Source organism: Telmatherina bonti (assembly GCF_933228915.1).
Source record: "Telmatherina bonti genome assembly, chromosome: 10".
Lineage (NCBI taxonomy): Eukaryota > Metazoa > Chordata > Actinopteri > Atheriniformes > Telmatherinidae > Telmatherina > Telmatherina bonti.
Window position 1 is genome coordinate 18036718 of NC_136628.1, and position 22726 is coordinate 18059443.

Here is a 22726-nt window from a genome sequence, read left to right on the forward strand (position 1 = left end):
ACGCTAGGGCCCAGTTTGACCAAAGGTTTGAATGTACTAAAACGTGTGCAAACTCAGTGAACACACAAGAAAAGTATGGATTTGGAGAGGAGTCACTGAGTGCTGCTGGATGGTTAAGGTTATTAGGTTTCCATGTACCTGGCAGTTATGAACTGACACTGAACAAATGTGTTTGTTGTTTTTCTTTTTTTTTTTTAATCTATTTATGTATTTTATTTCCAGTAGCTGAATATATTAGAGTAATAGGAGCAAATGATTGCACCCATGAGCAAATTATCTCAGGTTAGTGCATGATTCTTTCATTTTCTAATAATAGTCTTCTGTTCTCCAAGTTGCGAGCTGTTTAGACAGCTGGCTCACTCATGATATCCTAAGTAAATTAAAATGAGGCTTTTATTAGAAAAAAGCGACTGTATTTAATTCATTTGACTTTGGTTATTTGAGCTTGCACGTGCATTGGGACTGGAGTAGGGTGAGATGGGGAGGATTTAGTTTTTCACATTTTAATTTGTGTTACATCGGGTATAAATAAGAAAGATATTGGCAAAACTGGAGATAAGTGCAATTTCAGTTCTACAATCATATGAGTAACTCTTTAATGGACTTCGGAGCTGGTGTTTGGTGGTGAGCGTGAGCTCTCTTGGCCACCCTTCTGACCTGCCCCTGAAAACAGGTCAACATTCACATCAAATCAAGAATTATGCCAAAATAGCACCACAGGGTTGGGCAGTGAATTTTACATTTGTGTCCATACAGCACGTCTGTCTCTCTGCATGTGGCCATGAAGCTACCACACACATGCATGGATGGTTGCTCATACAAGCTTTCATCCATGCTGGTTCATATGTGCAGGCACACCGCATCTACAGTTTTCTATGTGCCTCCTTCTGCTTACCCATGGGTGTGTGATCGGACCACGTCCAGCCATGCTTATGCATGTGTGTGTCAGAGCATCGTGCTGTTGTAGTGAGGGCTGCCATTTGCTTTTAGCTGGCCTGTAAAGGATGACTAGTTGCCAAGAACTAGCTCAGCATGGTGGTAAAAGATGCATGGAAGAGCTGATTGAGAATCACAACACTGATAGAGGATGGCACTAAGTGGCTTTCTTTTAGATAAATGACTTTACTAATTGTGTCTCCTAAATTATAAAAATTAAAAGAAGAAAAAATGTCATTTAATTTAATAGTTATATTTTTCATGCGCCTTGGCCTGTAGAGATGAGATTTTATCCCGTCCTGTTCTTTCTATGTAAAAGAATTACAATTAAAGTCATTTCTAAAACTACAATATTTCAATGTTAAAACTGCGAAATAACTGGCACCGGTACGTCAGCAAAAAGAATAAAATGGGTTAAAATGGGGAGTGGTTCACCACTCTGAAATCATCTCTTTTAACAAACAGATCAACATTTTAAAGATGGTGTTTTAAAATAAAACTACAAGCAATGCGAGGATTTAAACAATATAGAGCATGATGGCATTAAAAGTTTTAAATGCAAAGGCACAAAGTAGGTATGATAAAAGTGTGTTATGGAAGAATATATATCCAGAAATGCTGCAGTCTTCTTTGAACCCAAGCTCATTATTATTATCATGGACTGAGGACACTGCATCATCCAAGGTGAAGGGGAGAAGGGACACTCCAGCTCCCTGTCAGCATTTCATCCAGAACAGCACGACTGCAGTAAACGTCCAGATGATGAACTGGCTTGCCAGTGGTGTAGGAATCAAATTTAGTATGTGCAGATTATTTGGCAAAGCACAAAATCACTTTTCAGCTTCAACTTCTGCAATGTTTTCTTTGTACCATTTTTCGTGGACAAACATACAGATATTATCTTGAGTGGTTAAGACCTTTCATTTAATGGGCGACTGGTTTACAGTAGGTTTGAGAATTTAAACCCTTTCTTGTTGCTTCAAAGGATGTCAAAGTAATACGGATTCAAATCAGGGAGCAAAAGAAGAGCAAACAAAACAAAAAACACAAATACAAAAATTAAAATGTAAATAGGTAATAATTTAACTTTTAAATGAAAGAAAGATGGTAAATAGGTTCAAGACTGTGGTTTATTTATACAACAGCCATCTGTGTTCTAGTTGACCTTACTGACTTGCCATATACTCAATTATTGGGCCTACCACGCATGTTTCCAGAGACCCCCCCCTCAAGGAAAGGAAGTGAGTTTTTTCTGTATTGTGGTTATGCTGTCCTTTCCCTCAGTGATACATATAAAGTGGTGAAATGTCTGCATCGCCTTGTTATTCAAGTACTCCACAAAGATGAAATGGAGGAAAGGCCAAACAATGAAAATAACAACAATAGGAATGAGAGATGGAAGAGAAACGGGGCAGAAGGAAAGATAAAGGTAGGGAAATAAAATAAAAGTAGAACCACAAAGACACACAGATGAACACACACACATACACTGTGGTATAGACCTTGATCACTTATTCATTCAGAGCTGAGGAGGGAGTCAGTAGGATCAGGTTGCCTAATGACTAAAACACACACACACTCACACTCACACCCACACACACACACACACACACACACACACACATTTATACCCACAAGCAGTGAATCCCACAGGCCAGGGCTCACCAGCCCAATTGAATTACTGTTATTGTACACCCAGAACTGAGACTGGGACCCTGTCTGCACACCAACCACACCCTCTCTGCTTGCTCTGCAGTGGACGGTGCACACACGCACATCCATACACATATCAAATACCAGTGCTAAAGCGCTCCATACACACTCACACAGACTCCATCCATGTCACTATAGTGCAACAACCACAGACTAGGCCCCATAGTCATCATTTACAGTAAGCATTGATTATCTTGTGACTGTGTTACACACATAAACTCTCTCTCAAACAAATATTTTGATATACATCCATGAGAACGTATATCCAAACCCAAACTAAGTAAACAATTAGCTGAAGATGTTAAAACTCAGGATGCTGATTTCCTCTGGGAATGGAAATCCCTTCTACTCAATGTAGTTCTCATCCTCTTTCCTCGACAATTCTGATGCACGCCGACTAGATGCACAAGCAAGTATGAAGAGAGAAACTATGCATGCATGCAAGGGTGACAATGTGCAACACAATGTCCTGTCAAACAAAAAAACAGAATTAATATTTGCAAGGCTGCAGGTTTGGCAGCATGGTGTAAGAACCTCATGCAGGATCCACAGAAGTACAGTGGAAACCACATGAATAAAAGTAGAGCTTTCCATATAAAACTCAGTCTATGTAAAATAGGAAAGAAACTGTTTCTACCATTTTAGCACACCAAGGTAGGGAAACAATTAGCCAAATAAAGACTGGAAATATGAAAATGGCTTTCATATTTACAGTATGCGGGGACTTGCTGGATAGCATTGTGCTGATATGTGTAACATTTCTAAAATCTCTACATACAGCATCTCCCTGCCAGAAATAAGCGAACCTGGGATCAGAACCAACTGTGCCATGCAAATGATGGCTGGCCTGCTTACTGTGGTGTGTGATGGAGGCTGCAGAGACAGCGAGCCAGAAACGAGAAAGAGGGAGACAAGAGAGAGAAGAGGAAGAGTGAGAGAGAGTAAAAGACAGGGGGATGAAGGGGAGGAAGAGGAAGAGGGAGCGATTCAGAGCTGGTTTTGCTGCCATGGTAACTGGCATCACCTTGGAGAAGAACAGAACAGAACCGCTCTGGGGAAAGACCCAGAGCACACACACTAACACACACACATACACACACACACAAAAGAAAACTAAAAAAAAAAAAAAAATCACATACCCATTCATCTTTAATTTACGCAGCTCTATTTTTGGGTAGGAAGTCTCGCTGAACATAAAAAATTTTGTGGGCTTTTGATAAAAGTTTGAGTGCAGTTGAAAGGACACCTAACTGGCCAGTGATGTTTAATTGATGTGTCTGAAGCACACAATGTCATGCAGATACCCCGGCCTGCTTGTCTCACTCTTAACAATTGCTCTTTTGTTCATGATACAAATCCTCACACAAAGCCTGTGTCATATGGATCATGGTGACATAAAATTTGCATGATTGCAGTTTCATACAATGAGCATTTGAGTTTTAGACCGAACCCCACACTGCAGTACGTGCCCTTGAAAAGCCTGTGTACAGTATGCCATACTGTATGCCTTCCTTGCCATCTGAATATGCATACAACTCCCTGCTGCGGCAATGAGGAGCACTTCCCATCCCCCTCATATTTCATTCAAAGTGTAAAGCAAATCAGTTCTGCTTATGCATGAAAGATTATCACGTTTTGTAACGTTACCCTCCATTCTACTCGTTTTATGAGTGTATAATTAGATACTTGATTTGCTTGGCCTTACATTAGCTAACTATCAAATTGCTCTTTTTTTCTCTATTCTGATCATGTTGCCTTTATTTGAGACAAAATTGTAAAAGGATGCCAAAATGCTTTTACTGTCACTGTTATGGAAATGTATTGCTATGATTGTCATTACATCTAAATAATATTCTGTCACATGCAGTGACTAAGTATTCACAAACATGGATATATTTAAAAATGGGGTATTTCCTTCCTCTGTTTCCAAAAAAAGAAAATACATCCACAAAGCACAATGTGACTGCACTATTTTTGGCAGGACTGACAGGTGAGTTCGCAACAGTCTTCTATCCTTCAATAGAAAGGTGAACGAGCTCTGACAAATGTGACAGGGGTGTCCTCGACACATCCCCAGCAAAACAAAAAAAAGGAAAAAAGAAGGTCTGCTTGGGTTTGATATAAAAACCAGCACTGGTTTCAAGTGCTGTCGTTTAAATGTAATGATATGTAGCAGTGTACTCCATCATACATTCAGATGCCACATTTTCTCAATAAGAGATTATAAATCCCCCCCAATATATTTACATTTGATCAACATATGTCATCTAGTTCAGTTTTATTAGGTATTGATCTACATATTTCATAACCCTACACACTAAGCTTGTTCTGAAAACTGGGAAAATTGCTTTTTGTTTTTTCTTCAATTTTTTGGGGAAGTATATAAAAAATGAGTTTCACTTAGAGTTATAATATTAGTTAAAATCTAGGACACTCATATCAGCTCAACAAGACCTGAAATGCTGCATTTAGGGTCAGTATACAGCCTATGGGTCAGAGTCTCAGTTAGATCACAGATTATCATATACACATAGGCCACCATTTTAATAACCATTGAGATATATTATGAAAAAGAGTGACAAAGTTTAATTGATGTAAAATTCAAATGTAAAAATCATATAAGCCATGGCATACAGTTTTAACCTGGGCATTTATAGCGTTTACTTGTACATAAGTAACTAAATAATGCACAGCTGGGGTTTAAATGCAACACGAATCAAATTTAATTAGATAAATTGCGAGGGCCTCAGTCCTGCTGGTTTTCTATGTATCCCTGTTCAAACACACCTGGCTTTTAATGAATGGATCTACTAGCCTATTAAGTAATGCACAATGACTGATAAATTGCAGTCAGGTGTATTAAAGCAGGGATGCATAAAGATCTGCTGTACTGTGACCCCTGAGGCCATGAAAAAAAGCACATGTAGTATCATATAAGTGAGTCACTTCACATTAATATGGATCCTGGATCCCTGCCAGTGCCTCTGGTTAGTAATGTGTTGGTCCTACCTTCACAAACGCATCTATCAGTGTAAATGTCATGAAATGCAGTCAGCATCTGTTGACCACTTTGCAGGAAGCAGGATTTCAATACCTCAACAGTAATACTGTGTCGCAGTATTAACTCTAACTATATATGGTTATAGACGAAACGTAGGACCATATGAGTTTGGTAGATTGTTTCTTGTTGTAATGATACTTATTGGCATGAATATTATAACCTCAGACAGCCTGTTTGATTCTCTTAGAAATGGGGCCACATCAGTAAGGAAAATGCAGTTGTGGTACTCTGCGAGTAGCAGGGTGGAGTTTGATGATGGCCCCCTTAACCCTTTTTCTACTGAACCATCTGATAGAACACATTTTTCGGTGACTACTTTTTAAATCTTTTGAAAAGATTTGTGGAAATGAACCTGTTTGGACCATTTATACCATAAAATAGTACAACTTCATATTCGCTCTAGCTTTGTTTGTTATCTCATGACTGTCAATGTCACAATATTATCAGTGGTTATCCAAACCATTTAAACATTGACCAAACACTGTTTCTTATCATTATTGTCTAAAGGATAAAAAAGAAGAAGAAAAAGAAGAAGGAGAAGAAGAAGAAAAGGAAAGAAGTCTGATGGACTGGCAACCTGTCCAAGGTGTACCCTGCATCTCACCCATTGATTGCTGGGATAGTTTCGCCGCAATCCATAATTGGAAAAAATCAGTTAAGAAAAATGAATGAAAGAAAAAAAAAGGATAATAAAGAAGGAAAAGGAACATTTTTCTCTTGCGTTATTCTTATCGTGAATATTAAAAGGTAAAAAAAAAATTCAGTCAAAAACAGCTTAATTTGTTTATTGCCATTTACTGGATGGGATTATTGAAGTTTGAAGAAACAAGACACACTGGCAATCTATCAATTTATTCATTTAACAAAGGCCTCAGCAGCATGTGGAAGAACCGTACAGGCTGCAACAGCCTGGCGCCTGCTCCTCATGCTGGTCACCAGCTAGGTCATGCACTGCGGTGGGGTGGCAATCCATTCTTAACATTTGTTGCAAAATACCCAGTGTGATTGTGTTGGTCACTCTGGCACAAACAGCAGGCCGAGCTGATCCCTGAAGTGTTCAGAGAGGTCAAGGTCAGGACTGCAAGTGGGGTGTTAATCCTCTCAACTCCCAAATTCTGGAAGTCGTCTCAGATAAGCCCTCCTCTTCACAAGGGAGCGTTGTCATCTTGGAAAAAAAATATTTTGGTCCTTCTGTGAGTGTGTCTGGTTCTTGTTTGAAGAATTAGCAAATTGTTAAACAGTCAATATGCTTTGTTTCTATATATATCATATAACAGTAATATAAGCTAACTATCACCTCACAGCAAGGTGGTTTCCGGGTCAAATATCACCTGGTTGGAGCTTCTCCCTGTGACGGTTCTGTCTGAGTTATCCAGCTCTCTCAAACAGTCCCAAAACATGCTCGCTAGTTTAATTAATGTTCCAAAATCCCCCTCTTTAGTGTTAGTATGAATGGTTGCTTGTCAGTCTGTGTTGGCTTTGCATTGGACTGGCAACCAGTCCAGGATGTACCCTGCCTGCAGCCTAGCTGCTGAGGCAGTCTCCATCCCCCTGCAACCCTGCCTTGGAATAAATGGAGAAAGGTTATAGATGGATGGCATTGTCAGAAAGATTTGGAAAGTGTCTGCTGCTCATCCCAAAAGTACAATTTTACATACAAATGTGGCCAAATTTTAAAAGTAAATACACGAGTAAAAGCTTAATTACCATGAAGCTTTGCTGCAACAAAACAATAATCCACCAAACTAGGTTTGGTGCACCTTTTGTGCTACATTTACTACAGCTTTAGTATTGATATGAAGCATTTTCTATTCACTTCCCTTCCTCTCCTTTTGGAGGATGAATAATATGCTTTATTCTCTAACTTTGGACAATCTTCCAAAGACATTTTTTTAATCAAGGAAAAAACTAGGTTTTTGTAGTTTCTAAAAGATGCATTTAGGAAAGATGTTTCACCAGCTAGTGATCAGTAAAATGATTCAACAACATAACTGCAGCCAGATATTAAGATATTGTGCACATCGTATGTTTGAATCAGGTCGATGTGAATCTCATACCCATCCCTATGTCCCAGGTCTGTGTTTCAAGCAGTTAAAAAATATTGTCCTTTCAGAATTTAAGGTATGACCGATTTATATATACATATATATGTGTGTGTGTGTGTGTGTAGATTTTACCTACATCTTGAATGCAAATTTACTATGAGATTGTTTATAAATACACCTTGCTTGCACCTTGCACCGTGATTAAGCTCATTAGCTGCTTGCAAAGACAGCAAAGTAGTTAGTAAATGGGAAAATTGTTCTAATAAACAAATGAAACATTAGAGAATGAGAAGGAAATATAGAAAGGCAGGACGATGAAAGTTGAAAAATGTAAGAGGAGAGGAGAGGAGGATGCAAAAAAAATATGAGGGGGAGGTCAACAGAAGGAGAGGCAGATGCTCGTGCTTCGGTTGCCTATGTGCGAATAATTATCCTGATGAGATTTACAGAGAGTGGCACAAAATGCGGAGGAAGATGAGGCAGGATTTGGGGAAGACCTCACGACACAGAACAGAAAGAAAGACCAGAGATGATTCATTTTTAATATAAATACCCTCTTGTACACTGAGTGTATACATTATGTGGGCTTGGCATGCTGCTACCCACTGTTTTCCCTTCATCTGGCTCATGTTTTCTCCCTCTTCGTCATACATGGCGTGAGAAAATAGAGCCTCCCTCTCATCTTTTAAAAGATGCATGAAGCAGCAGCTACAGTGAGTGAGGGGGAGACTGTATTGTATAGGTGATGATGAAAGGAGAGCTGAGCAGAATTTATCTTCCACTCTATAAAATGCATGCACACACTCCCAACCTTTTCCTTTTTTCAGAGGAAACACGATGAAAATCAAGACATAATCTTTTTTTTTTTTTTTTTTTTTTTTTTGCTGTGGCTCTGCGTTCCTCTGCTCATACCTGTATTTAATGCCCAGTTGCTAATGCTAGACTTACTTTGTGCATGCATGTGCTGATGGATGGCAGCTCCTCACAAACACTACTTGTCCTAAAAGACTGTAATTGAAGTCCCTTTGTGATAAAAGCCATATTCTGCTGAGCTACAAATAAAAAAGAAATAGGTTTTGTGGTGTTTGCACATAACCACATCTCGCTCTTTATCACTGATTCACACATATCATTAACACACATACATTAAAGATGAATACAGACACTAAATGCACACACACCATAATTTTCACATATTACACACTTTAATCTCCTAACATGTCAGAGGTTACTGTAGGCACCTGATAACGTTTTATATCTCTCATACTCAGAATCTCTTTACAACCCGAGTAAGAGACTAATTAAATTAGGGAACTATTCCACCACTAAAAGATTTCTGAAAGCCATGAACGAGCTCTTCTTACATGTTGCCCACCTTTCTGCTTTTGCATTTGATATTTGGAAAGAGGATGTAAAACTGTGAGATGAAATCATGAAAAGTGGCACCATATTTATGCTATAATAGGCACAACAGTGGTTTAAGCCACATGCAAATATTAGCCTGCTTTTGGAGTCAGACTTGACAAAAGCGCAAAATAAAAGCCTGACAAGTGTCTCTGTCTTTAGATATAAACATGTGTACCAAAATCTCACTGAAATCCATCCAAGAGAAAAATAAGGTTTTAAAACGTGTTTATGCATTTTAATTTATTCTTCCAGCTCATGCCAGATTGCACATTTTTCAAGTCCACACAGGGACTTTAAGTTAAAATTAGATATTCATTAATCAAGTATTGTAGTGGAATTTATAGCCCTTAACCATTGACCATGTAAAATATAAAGAAATTCCCAGTCACTGTATAGTCTCCTATTGTCCTGAAAGACCAATTTCCTAATTAAATACTCTTTTTAAATATGTAATCACCCACCCAACATTGGAGCTCAGATGACTGATCAGCGCAGAATAACCAGCATGTATAAAGTAATTCCTCTGCTGCTACAAGAGGGAATAAAATTGCAGGATTATGGACTAATAGTGTTTCATTCTGAGAATGAGAATATTTAGAGAACGCAGAGCTGGATTATAAGCCCCTGAACTGTCTCTTCCTCTGCTTCCTCTCAGCTTACTGGTGGTTTGTAGGTCATGTGAGAATATCTGAAATAAACTGAGAGGGTGGATGAGAAAAAGACTTTTACCCTCTAGTGGTGAGCCCGGGGAAAGGCCTGTCCATTTGGTTTAGGAAAAAAGGAAATTATCAATGTCCTTTCTGCATGCATCTGCCCGGCTGTACATGGAGACTGTGGCACAGTTGGAAACAGTTGTACAGATTTTATATTTCATTCACAAGCATGGCAGACGCAGTTATGCAGATAAGAAAATGATGCAGAAAATGTAGTTTGTTTGTTTTTTTGCAATATTTAATCACCTTCTGTAGTTCCACCCGCCATTGCATGCAGGAAAATGTAACACAGATAGATAGATAGATAGATAGATAGATAGATAGATAGATAGATAGATAGATAGATAGATAGATAGATAGATAGATAGATAGATAGATAGATAGATAGATAGACATGCCTTTAAAATGTTTACCCATTTCAAGATGAATGTCTTTTATTTTGCTTTTTTTTCCAGACAAACATGACCTTTCTGTGAAGGGAGTGATGTCATAGCTTTGACATATAAATCTAAATAAAATGAAAGTAATTCTGCAGCCATGTTTTTTTTTTTTCTTCAGATGCCATGTTTTGGGTATGGTAAAATGTACAATCAAAGACTGCAAAGGTCAAGTGGTGAGAAGAACACATTGACACATTCTACAGTATTTACTTAATCAGATTAACGAGACACTCTCCTTTATTAAGTCTATAAATATATCAATGTGACTAGGTTGAGAGGAAAAGGTCAGAATTGCCAGTATTTGTTATAATATACTGTGTATTGTTGTTGTCGTTTTGTTGTTGATTTTAAGAAAGATCCCAAATATAAATCCGAGGCTATAAAAGCAGCCCCATTAGTCTTTTGCTGGCATTAGCATGAAGCCCATAATAGTAAAAAATTCAGTCAAAGTCCTGAAGAGTGTGTGTCATATTTCATGCCAATTTTTACTGATATACCCTACAAAAAAGCCCAAAGGGGAAAATCAGGCCTAAACAAACGTCAGTTACACCATCCCAAAATGCTGATGTTGATATAGACCACTCTTAGACCCACACAGACATCTGTATTCAACCTGAGCATATTGATAAATATATGGGACTTAATGACAATAATTTGAGTAAAGTTTAGCTGTTTTAAATTGAGGTTTTCAGTTCCAAAGTTAATTAGCATAATACATAACAGAGTTATCACTGACAGCCAGCCATCAGCTACTAAGCTCATCAACAGCACACACACACATACACACACACACACATACAAGTACACTAGCCCAATCACACTTTTACACACATGAACACAATAACATATGCTAAGAAAAATTGAAAAAAAAAAAAAAAAAAAAAGCTCAATATTTCACAGTTTTGCTTGTCTGTATTCCAACACAAAAACTGTGACAATGTATTCTGGAAACAGTGTCCCTTAACAGAGAGAAATAAATAATATTGAATCAAGCTGTGTGATTCTCTGGATGCCACATTTACTTCTTTTTCCCATTAAAAAGTAAAGAGGGAATCTCTGCAAGCAAATGTGTGGGTGTGAAAGAAAAGAAAAGGAGGAGAGAAAGGAGGACACAGATATGGAGATAACTGAGAATAGGAAGAGACAAAAGAGAGCAGAGCCAGGGAGGGAATAGGTGGTATTTAAAATGAAGATGACACATGGGACTGTTTCCTTTTCGCCTCAGCACGATCTCCTGAGATGGGTTTGACTTCGCATTTCACAGTCTTGTGTGAAACAGAGTCACACTGAAGCAGAAGACACACATGCTGTCATAAGAAAACCTCATTTGGAGGAGATCACATGAGGGCTTTCTCTAGAGGTGAGGTAAAGGAAAATAGAGTTCAGTTTCACAGTGATCAGGGGGACATTTCTTTCTCTACAGCAAATGCCACATCCTTGGGTGCAGTGTGTGCAAGTGAGAGGAGGAGGTCTAATTTTAACAACTCTTTTCATCATGGGAGAGTTAGTGTGTGTTTGTTTTGGTATGATTAAGCAAGTATGTGTGTAAGCAGAATCACACATTTTAAATTCATAGAAATTACCAAACCATTCTGTACCTATTTGCTTATTTACTGTGTCCATACATAAAACATGACAGAGCCATCCTTTCATTTTAACGCTCTATCTAAATTCCATCAACAAAGGTGACATCCACATAGATATCACTGCGTAAATAGAGATTGGAGCCGATGGCTTGAGTGGAAGTTTCTGATATGATTTCACCCTTCTTATTTTTCCAGACATAAACATATTTTCATCTGCAAATGGCCCCAGTAACCTCAGGTGCAGCAATAGATGCACTGCAGGTACCTACATCAGTACACATGTACCGTCTTCTTATATGTGCCTTTTAAGGGGTTACTTATCAAGTCAAACCAAGTGCATTCATAAAGGACTTTTTATACAAAGTGCAGCACAAAATCCTTTCATATTTTTGCATATTAAAAGAGCAAGTCTTTAAACATTCAAGCATATAACATAACCGTTTTGAAAACACACATTTGTTTTCTGACAACATGTTAGCTTCGTTAGTTCGACCGTTGCAACAGTGAACTTCAGCTGGTCAACAAAAGCCGCAGGCGACCTCTCCTTCAGTTTAGAGACTGTAATAAGTTAAGGTAAGTAGAGACTTAATAAGTTAAGGTAAGTTTGTTTGGTTTTTTTTAAATTAAAATTTCGGCAAACTTAATGTTTTTCATAAGAACAATGCAATGTGCCTGTTGCAGCAGAAACATAACCGTGTTGTTAAGCAGCATGTTAGGCTAGCTGCGTTAGCCGCGTTTGTTAGCATAACTGTTTTAGGTACAAGGAAAGGTGAAACTTGTGAATGTGTGTCGTTTATTTTTAAAGTATAACTGCGAAAAGTCCTTTATTGTCATGGGTTTAATTAGAAGTTCGTAAGCAAGTTTAGTTTAGTTTAGTTTATTAAGGATCCCCATTAGCTGTAGCAAGCTACAGCTATTCTTCCTGGGGTCCAGCACAATTATAATATCAAAAACAAAAACTTTCAAATTACATCATATCATGTAAACTATTCATTTATAAAATAAAATAAAAAAAAATATATATATATATATATGCTTACTTATAATTGGATATCAACCTATAAAGTTGATTATCTATAATATAAATCTTCTAGTACACCTCTATCCACATTATCAATTAGTTTACACATTGATTTGTATTTATTATACTTATTACCAAAGGTCAGTGGTTAATTTAATGTTCTTCGATAGAGAATTCCACATTTTCATGCCTCTATTCATAACAAGTCGTTGCACTAACTGGTTTTGATAAAACTGAGGGCAGTATTGGTCAAAACCAGGATTGACAGTAAAACTATTATTCCTGTGCTAATCATAAGGGGTTTCTTTCTTTCACGCTTTTTATCAGCTCCTCTCTCCTTGTGTGTGTGTGTGTGTGTGTGTGTGTGTGTGTGTGTGTGTGTGTGTGTGTGTGTGTGTGTGTGTGTGTGTGAGAGAGAGTGTGTGTTTTCAAACGACAGTTATGTTTTACAATCTTGTCCTAAACCTGAGTCAGTAGTACTTCATAATTTGACTTTAGCTGCAGAAACTGAGGCTCTTGAAATCTTTAATGTTGGACTGAAAACACCAAAACAACATGTTGCTTTGTTGATCTTCTTTCAAATCACAAACCCAAAGAGGTTACAGTTACTAGTTTTATGTTTAATTCAGAGTTGTTTGATAATCTAACTGTGAAATGTATGAAAACATTAACTTTTACCTGAAAATGAACTGATTATTTTATGGTTTTTTTTGTTTTTTAACAGTCTATGGTTTTAAGTGAATGTGAATCTGATTTAAATACATTTTTCTGCAGATTGTTCAGCAAGCATGGGAGACCAAGAGATTTTTAAATGCAGCCCAAGAAGAAATGCTGCTACTTTTCAGTCTATTCTGACTGAGTGTGAGCAAAGCATGCACCTTTGCGCTCCTCAACTCCATCTGACTGGTGATTCAGCACATTTGGCCAATGCTGCTGGCCTAAGGTAATTATCACTGTGTTTACCTACCCTCTTTATGAAGAGAAAGAAGTACAATTTCTTTCAGTATTATGGTGCAGAAGAAACATTGAAAACAAACTTTAAAAACGAAATTAAGTGAAGACAAAAAGCTAAATTATAATAAGATCATCAATGTTCAGATTTGTTTAGTGAGCGGAAATAGAGGTGTAGTGACTGAGAATGTAAGAAATGAAGAAAAGGATCTGTGATTGTGAAAATGATAGAATTACCCTACAACGACTTCAGAGACTATAGTCAAAGGCATGAACAAAACAACCACACACACTTCTCAGAACAATACGGTAGGCAGGTACAGTAATGACATTTCATGTGACAGCAGCTGTTCTGCGCTTTCTCATCCTAAGCAAAGTCCCATTCTCCCCGGACAGATGTCCAGCAGTGAGTTAGTTGACTAATTTCCCTCATCTTCCTGGTATTTCAGCCTGCAGTCGAAACATAAACAACTGGGGGTCTGAAACAATTATTTAGTTACCTGGGGCTAAGAGTACTGGGTGAGTTTTTGGTGAAAATATGGTTACAGACTGTCCCCTTGTTTTTTTGCCTTCATTAAGATAGATTCATTACCTAATTGATTTGCTCCGCTCAAGTGACGGCTGTCTGGAGCTGAATTCATGAAAAACCAAACTATTTTTTAGGCTAACAGTAATTTGTCTTATCATGTCAATGTTGAGGTCTCAAAGAACGTGGGCAAGTAGTTTGCTCATAAGTATGTTGTTGGAAAGTTTCATTATTGAATGTATCCACAGTTTCAGCTTTCTAACCAAGCTGGTCATTCAGTGGTTGAATCTCCATTCATCCATTTATTATACTGCTCAGTCCAGTTCAGGGTTACATGGACGCTATCCCAGCATAGTCCACTCTGAGCCTTTGCAACCATATTAGTTTTCTTTCACCATTATAAAGAAAATCTCTTGTCTTTTTTGAGATTGTCCAAAATCTAATTATAATGTAAACCAGCGATTTCCCCAAAAAGTTGTGCCACCTGAACCCGAACACATAATATGTAAATGAAGCAGTGTGAACTAATTTTTAAGTCCACAGGCATTTTCACGCCTCTGATGAAGCATGCAGGTGAAGAAATTGGTTTATTAGACCCTAGTGATACTTGCTATGATGCCTTGCTATGGAGTATCACGCTCCAGCTTTATCCTTTACTTGCTGCCAATTGATATTCAAGAGGTCATTGACTGGGTGGGAAGTGCAGCCAAAATGTGTTTTTAACCCGTAAAGCTTTTATTTAAAAAAAAAATCTGACAAAAATATCAGCGTTTTTAAATCTCTCCCAGGGTGGTTAAGATGGAAACTTACACCTCAGTGAGGGGTAGCCAGACTATTTCTCCTGATCCAATGTTGTGCCAAGATCTATTGTGGGAGCACACACCACTAAAGAAGCTTAATCTACTCTGATTGTTGTCATTTCCAAGGTGTATTGAGGCTTAAATGAATCCAGTATTTGTAGGTTTTATTAATGTTGAACATGTTATCTGAGATTTGGGTTTTGATTATATTTAGAAATAGAAAACTGAATGAAGTAGTTTTTTTCAGGCATTTAAAAAGTGTCACTTATGACTTTGTTGTGACTTCACAGCTGAGTGGAGCTGTGAGGTTATGTTTAAATTACTCGTTTTTATCACACGTGTCATATATTTATTCACACCATGATGCTGTAATAGGGAGGTCATTGTTACAACTAGAGTTCATGAATACATGAGTAAGCAGCGCTAATTTTAAGGTTGCCGATATTAGGCCCAAATGTAATTTACATATACAAAATCAACATTGAGAAATTAAAACAGACTAATTTTTAAATAGGATACTGTATATATTAATATTGGCACAGAGGGGTGTCAACCATTGTGATCCTTTTACTGTGGAGAGTGCACATTTTCAACTGTACATTGTCTGCTTTACTGGTTTGTTTGTTATCCTAGACAAAGTGCACATGCTGCTGGAGACTATGACCACACACAGGAGGCTTTACTTTGTGAAGGAGGTGATAGAACAAGGTCAGAGAGGCCTTCTGTTCCTATCTGCAAAGACCAACTTGATTCTGGTGACATGCTGTTTGAAGAGGAGGTAAATAAGAATTACAGGGTTTCCTAGTTTTGCAGCTGCCTCCCCTTTTAGGGAAAGAAAAGCAGGGTAAAGGTTGATAAAAATGCAGTTGTAATTGTAATTTGTGATTTTATATTCTCTAACTATCAGTATGAAGACTCCGGTGATCAGGCTACATCCTCTCTTCATGGTATATCTCCTACTGAAAGCATACTCTTAGATGAGCCTCAGATTGAACACATCAAGGACTTCGGCAGTCCAGCTGAAAACTCCAAGACTGAAGGTGTGGTCATGAGGATGTTTAATGTTAAGAAAAGGAGAGAGAGAGAGAAGGAAAGATGACTGGCACAAAGGATCTGTTATTAATATTTACTGTTGCCCCTGCGTTTACCATCAGAAATCTACAGCTGGTGTAAAATACTGCTGGTTCTTTTGTGTTCGTTTTTTCCCCAGTCAGCCAGCAGGGCCATGAGGAAGTGCCTCTCTCTGCTTCAAAGCTGCAGTCACACACTGTGTCAAGCAGTTGCTTTCAGCTAATTTCTGTTCTGGTCAAAACTAAAAATGTGAACCACACGGTTGTGTGCGCAGTAGGACAGACTGTAACGTCAAAGCCAAACATGATACACAAGAAAAGTCTAGGAAACAGCGATGCAGAGCCCTCTTTCTGTTGGATCTGTGAATATTTTGAAGTCCAAGAAAATGCTATGGCACAGATGATGCTTCCCTCTAAAAGTAATGACTTGCACATAGGTGAAGCCTAATTTTAATTATCTAAATGTGGTACGCTATGTAGCAGCGTTTTAGACACGTCTGAGAATAAGTACTATTTCCATTTCTCACTTATTTAACTTTTGTCTTGCAGTTTGGCAGACAGATTGGCACAAGAATCACATGGCAGCCATAAGCAGTGAGAAGTTTGACAGCCTTCTGAAAATGTCTCCAGATTTTCATGGCTGTAAAAGCCACATGGCAGCGTTTGTCTTGATAAGAGGTAGGTTTTCCTAACACCTTACGTTTGCTGTTGATATGGTATGTCTATTAATAGTTCGTTTCATTTGATTCATTCTTTCTCATTGCACCTAAGCACTGGTTGAAAAAAAAAAAAAAAAAAGTATTTTACTGATGATTCTCCAAACCATATGTATTTCTGTGATCCTGTCTTTGGCATTTGCTGGAAATATTTTTAACACACTGGAAAGAAAAATTATTTGATTTTCCCTTAGAAGTTTTGGATACATCGGGTCGTCCATGCGAGCAGTACAGGGTGGTGGCTTTGGGTGCTGGACATTCAAGCTGCAGCAATTGGCTTTGCTACAATGGAATGATGGTCCATGATTGTCATGCCATCATCATAGCCAGAAGGGCTCTCCTAAGGTACATAATATGCTTTTATGGACAATCACCTCATACAAAATATAATACGAATAATCAGAATTTAATGTTAATGTTTTTTTTTTCTCTTAAAAAACTTAGCATAAGGCGGTCCTTGGTTTCCGAATGAGTTCCGTTCCTACGCCACGGCATGACCTGAAATTCCACGTAATGGGATTTTTACCCTTAAATATCCCCTAAATTTTCTCTTAATCACATAATTACCATCTAAATACACACATTTCACATCATATTAGTGGAAAAACAGTGCAGGCAATTAAAAAAGACATTTCAATTTAAATAAAATAAATATACATGCTCTTCGGCGTCCTCTCAGCCTCCGTGTCACGCATCGTAAGAGCTTATTCAGAACCTCGTAACTTTGAAATTTGCTTTCCATTTTTATATACATTTATTTAATGAGTGTCGTAAAATCAAAACGATGTAAGTCGAGAACCGCGTAACCCGAGGACTGCCTGTATAAATTCTTTAAACTGAGATTAAATTGAGTCACTCATTCTACCGCTGATATGTGCTTCTGGATCATGGAAAGAAACTGCCGTGCTTCACATTGAGAATGACTTTTCTTGGCTTATGTTCAGGTTTCTGTACAAACAGCTTTTGCTGTTCTTTGATGACGATCCAAAGGCCAAGGAGAGCTGTATCTTTGAGAGTTGTACAGACAGCCACCAGCTGCAGCTCAAACCCAAAATCAGCCTGCATCTTTACACCAATCACTGCCCTGAGGGAACAGCCAAGAACTTCTACTTCAAGTACAGCAGTCTGTTTATCTGTTCCTTGTTTGGTGTAATTTGTGTTTAGGATTTTTTCCAATCTTTTTGATTTCAGAAAATATGGCATAACAGTGTAAAACAGACTCACTAATCAAAATGTATAATTTCCTGTTTAGGGGAGCAGCCAACAACAGGTGGACCGCTATGAAGCTGCAATATCACTCCAGAGGGTTGCTGGTCCCAGTGACCTATCTCAACCCAAGTGTATGGGGTGCAAAGGTCTGCTGCATGTCTGGAAGCGACAAGTTATGTCGCTGGACGGCCACTGGGGTTCAGGGTGCATTACTGAGTCACTTCATTCATCCACTTTACATCACCAGTATGGTGTTAGGTAAAGAAATGTAAAGCTGTTTGTTCATATTCCAAGCTGTCTCCAACATGCTGTTCAGTATGAGAAGTTTTCACTGTAGTTTTGTGTTTAAATATAAAGTTATTATCTGATGAGGGTGGTTTATTGATGACCTAGTACAGCCCTATTATAATGGGCGTCCTACTACTAGTTATACTAAGAATAACTAACTTTTATTAGCTTTATAATATATCAACTAAAAGGTTATATTATTTACCTTTACTTGTAAATTTCCCTTTTTTTAGGTGGCGAGAAGATGTTCAACAAGGAAGTGAGTGATATCACCAACAAGCGACTAGGGGTTGGATGGGAGGACTATCTACCGGCACACTACAAGAAACAAGATATCTTCCTTCTCTGTGGCGACTACGTGGGGCCTGAGGTGACGTCCCCATTGCTGGAAAATCTCAGCATCAACTGGTGTCTCGGAGATAAGGACATTGAAGTTTTGGACAGTGGCCTGGGTACCGTTGTTGAGAGGTATGTTGCTGTGTACAAGAATTCAGAATTAAACTAGCAAGGAGTAAAGTTATACAGAATATACTCTTCCCTCTAAAAATTTGTGACCTATATGTACTTATGTACCATTTTAGTATCTTTTTTGTGATTTGATAATTAGTTATTTTTAGGTTTCATAAAACAGCTTATACATTGCAGCACAACTGTTAACTGATTACAAGCAAAACAAAGAAAAATAGAATAAAAAGGAAAAAGAATTGTACAAGGAAACCAAAAATGAAAAATAATATAAAGTAAAATTAAAAACATATTCAGTGATACACAAGTAAAATGATTAGAATGCCCCTTCAGCACTACTAATGTAGACTTCCCATTTATTCCATTTTTGTGTGAAAACATCCACTTTGTCCATAAATGTGAAAGGTAACTTTTCCAGAACTGCCACATTCCAGCCGTACTCAGAAACGCATCAGAGGCCTTCGATTCACACGACTCATTCAAAACTGCATAGAGCCACTCTGCATTTTGTAGAAAGTCGTAATCTAGCTGGAACTTTCCGTGTTCATTTTCTTACAGCCAGTTCCAGTGATGGACTAAAGCAGAACTATTGGCAAGTTTTATGTGGCTGGCAGTCTGACAGCCCCAGTATGGCCTGGGGCTCCTGCCATCTCTTGGCTTTGGAGCTGCAGACAACTGTTGATGTCCACTTGCAGGAGTACAGCACAGACGTGGCTCTCACTAGAGGCTTTGTCGTCCTTGAGCAGCGATTACTGACAAAAATAGAAATGACATCCTGCTCATCATTTGTGTTGCTGGTGGTTTCAGCTGCTCTCCTGCAGCTTGGACCATTAGTTTTGGGGCAGTACCACAGCTTTACATGTTAATGTGAGAGCTGCACAATATTCTGTATAGATGCCAAAAAGAGGGAATTTGAGAAGGGGTCACAGGCAATAAAAAGTGCAAGAGTGGTGAAGTGTAATGACAGAATGTCAGGAACGCCTACTAAAATAATTATAGTGTGGAGATAAAATTGTCTCCCTCTAGTGTCACTTGTGATTGCTTTAATTTACTGATAAAGAAGTAGCATGCCAGTTATAACTAGCTGAAGTTAATTGTTTAAAAAATCATTTAAAAAAAACTTTAGCACTTAAATATCTTGTATTTGCATTATATTTTATATATATTTACTTAACATTAGAGAAAAAGAAAGAAGTCTGCATCAAGATGAGGAATATCATGGGCTGTAGGCAGTGTCATGGTCTGGATTTGAGAGGAGCATCTGCTAATGTCAGCTTCTGTTTGCGCTGCCACACTCATCTCCTCCAAACCTCATCTGTATAGGCACCACTGGTCTGTTCCCAAGGGTCCACTCCAGGGTTTTTCCTGAGAAATGTGTAAGTGGCAGTAGTAAGGGCTGCCTGCAGGGCACCCTCTGTCCTCACATTCAGGCAACATACAATCCCACGTAGCTCCTGCAGTGTGGATGAATTGTCTGGCCAGTAATTTTTGTGTTCCACTCAGCAAAGCTCTGACACACACAGTGTCTTTGCAAGCAGTGAGAAACATTGAGCATTAATTAATGCACATTTACAATTTTCAGATGTTCTAACCGGTTACATGAAAGGACATCAGATCAGTATAATCTGTCACTGTTGCTTGCTAACAAGCCACTTTGGAGCTAAAACTAAAACACAAGACAGATACATAATGACATAATAATATCTTTTTTCAGTATATTGTGTGTGTTTTGTACATATATGTATATATATATATATATATATATATATATATATATATATATATATATATATATATATATATATGATATATAGATATAGATAAATCTAATTATGTCTTGTGCTTTTATTGCTAATAGTACTTCAAAACAGGGGTTATCAACTAAAGTTTCCTAGGGCTACCATCCTTTAACACACCTGACTCAAATTCATGGCTCACTAAGAGGCAGACGCAGAAGGTGACATCAAGTTGTTGGAGAACATTTTCTTTTGAATCTGAAACTGTATTTTACCGGGGAAACAATAAAACCTGCAGGATTGTCACTCTTTAGTACCAGAGTCGGTGACCCCTGCTGTAAAACAACAAACAAAATTCATGCATTGTGTTACAAATCTTTAGGCAGGAAAATTTTCTTTCAAGGTAGAAAGGTGTTTTTATTCTTAATCTTATATTTTCTGTTAATGATGTAAATCTGAGAGAATCGTTATGTAAAACAAAATCGATTTGTTAAAGATTGTTTATGGTGCATATTGTTTCCCAGCTCTCCCTCAGTAAGTGGGCCTGGCTTCTCAAGCAGGCTTTGCAAGAGAGCCCTCTACAGCTATTTCCGCCAAGTTGCACAGCTGGGTGGGCACAACTACCTGCTGGAGCTTCCCTCCTACCACAGTGTCAAGGTATGCAGCCTCTCAGTGTTCAGCTGGAAGCAGTTTGGCCTCACATATGTGTTGCTTGAAGTTGTTCTTTGTTTTACAGATGGAAGCCACTTTGTACCAGACAGTTAAAGACTTGGTCAAACAAAGGTTCCTGAGCATCCATGCTGGGCCCTGGAATTCAAAAAAGCTGGTGGATTGCTTCAGCACTTGAACCCTCCACTGCAAACCCTCAGAGTTTATCTAAGTTCCCCTTGAGACTTTAGTCTGTGTTGTTCAGTGCACTCTGCATATTAGTCTGAACCGTGGTGATTTTTTGTTTCATGTATAACACTGGACTTTTTCAGTTTGTGTAGGTGTTTGAGAAAAATAAACAAGACTCAAACTGGTGTGCACCACACTGAAAGAGTCAGTTTGAATGAGTTGTGGGTGGAAATGCTTTGCTTAAAGGCTTGGAGTATAAAAATGGGGAATATTTTCCCTGCTGTCTACAGCAGAACAGAGCAAGATTATCCCTCTATAGTCCTTTAGCCAATAGCTCAGAAAACATCAAAGTTTGCATTAATAGACCAAAAAAAACACCAATTAGTTATGAACATGGAAACTATGTTACTGAACAGGTGAGTATTTTGTGGTTTTTAAGTGTTTTTATTCAGTATGTCAGCATTGTAAAAATACCTTTTTGTGGTACCCAAAGATCTGCCTGCAAGTTAATGGTGAGTCATAAAACCAGTTAAATGACATGGTTGGTACCTCTATGATATCGTTTTGATTTCCAGTTTTTAGCCTTTTAATAACATTGTTTCCTTCCTACACCCCCAAGCAATAGGTTCACCCTGAGGCAATAGGGTTAACCTATTCAAGTACTTTTAGAAACAAATAGCTAATGCATTTAGATGTGATCAAGATGACTTTCTCAAGTTCTAACTGAGCATCAGAATGAGGACAAATGTGGATTCAAGGGACTGAATGTGGCATTGATGTTGGAGTTTGATGAGCCAGACTGTGTATTTCATAAACTGTTGATCTACTGGGATTTTCACACATAATCTCTATGGTAAACACAAAATGGTCCAAAAGAGAGAAAATATTGAGTGAATCAAAAGGAAACAGTAATTCAAATAACTGCTGGCTATAACCAGCATAGCAGAATGTCATCTCTAAATGCACAACACACTGAACCATGAAGCAGATGGGCTACAGCAGCAGCAGACCACAGCAGGCACCACTCATGTTGGATATGAACAGAAAACGAGGGCTACAGTTCACTGGGCTTACCAAAAGGGGAAATTTGAAGAGTGGACAAACGTTGCCATTGGTTCCATCCTGCCTTGGATAAACGGTTCAGGTTTATACCTGGGATTTGGTTGAATAGGAGAATCTCATCATGCGTGTGCAGCTGACAGATCT

At 38.2% G+C, this 22726-nt stretch overlaps 1 protein-coding gene across 1 annotated transcript; it reads left to right on the forward strand.

Annotated features, from left to right (window-relative positions):
• Positions 1-3487: 3487 nt before the first annotated feature.
• Positions 3488-21530, forward strand: adad2 (adenosine deaminase domain containing 2; the record flags this gene model as incomplete). Its single annotated transcript, XM_079247991.1, has 10 exons — positions 3488-3659; positions 15833-15954; positions 16107-16239; positions 16819-16947; positions 17180-17330; positions 17930-18100; positions 18238-18452; positions 18716-18950; positions 21208-21340; positions 21420-21530. The coding sequence occupies 10 exons, from the start codon at positions 3488-3490 to the stop codon at positions 21528-21530; spliced, it is 1572 nt and encodes a 523-aa protein (XP_079104117.1).
• Between the last annotated feature and the right edge of the window lie 1196 nt (positions 21531-22726).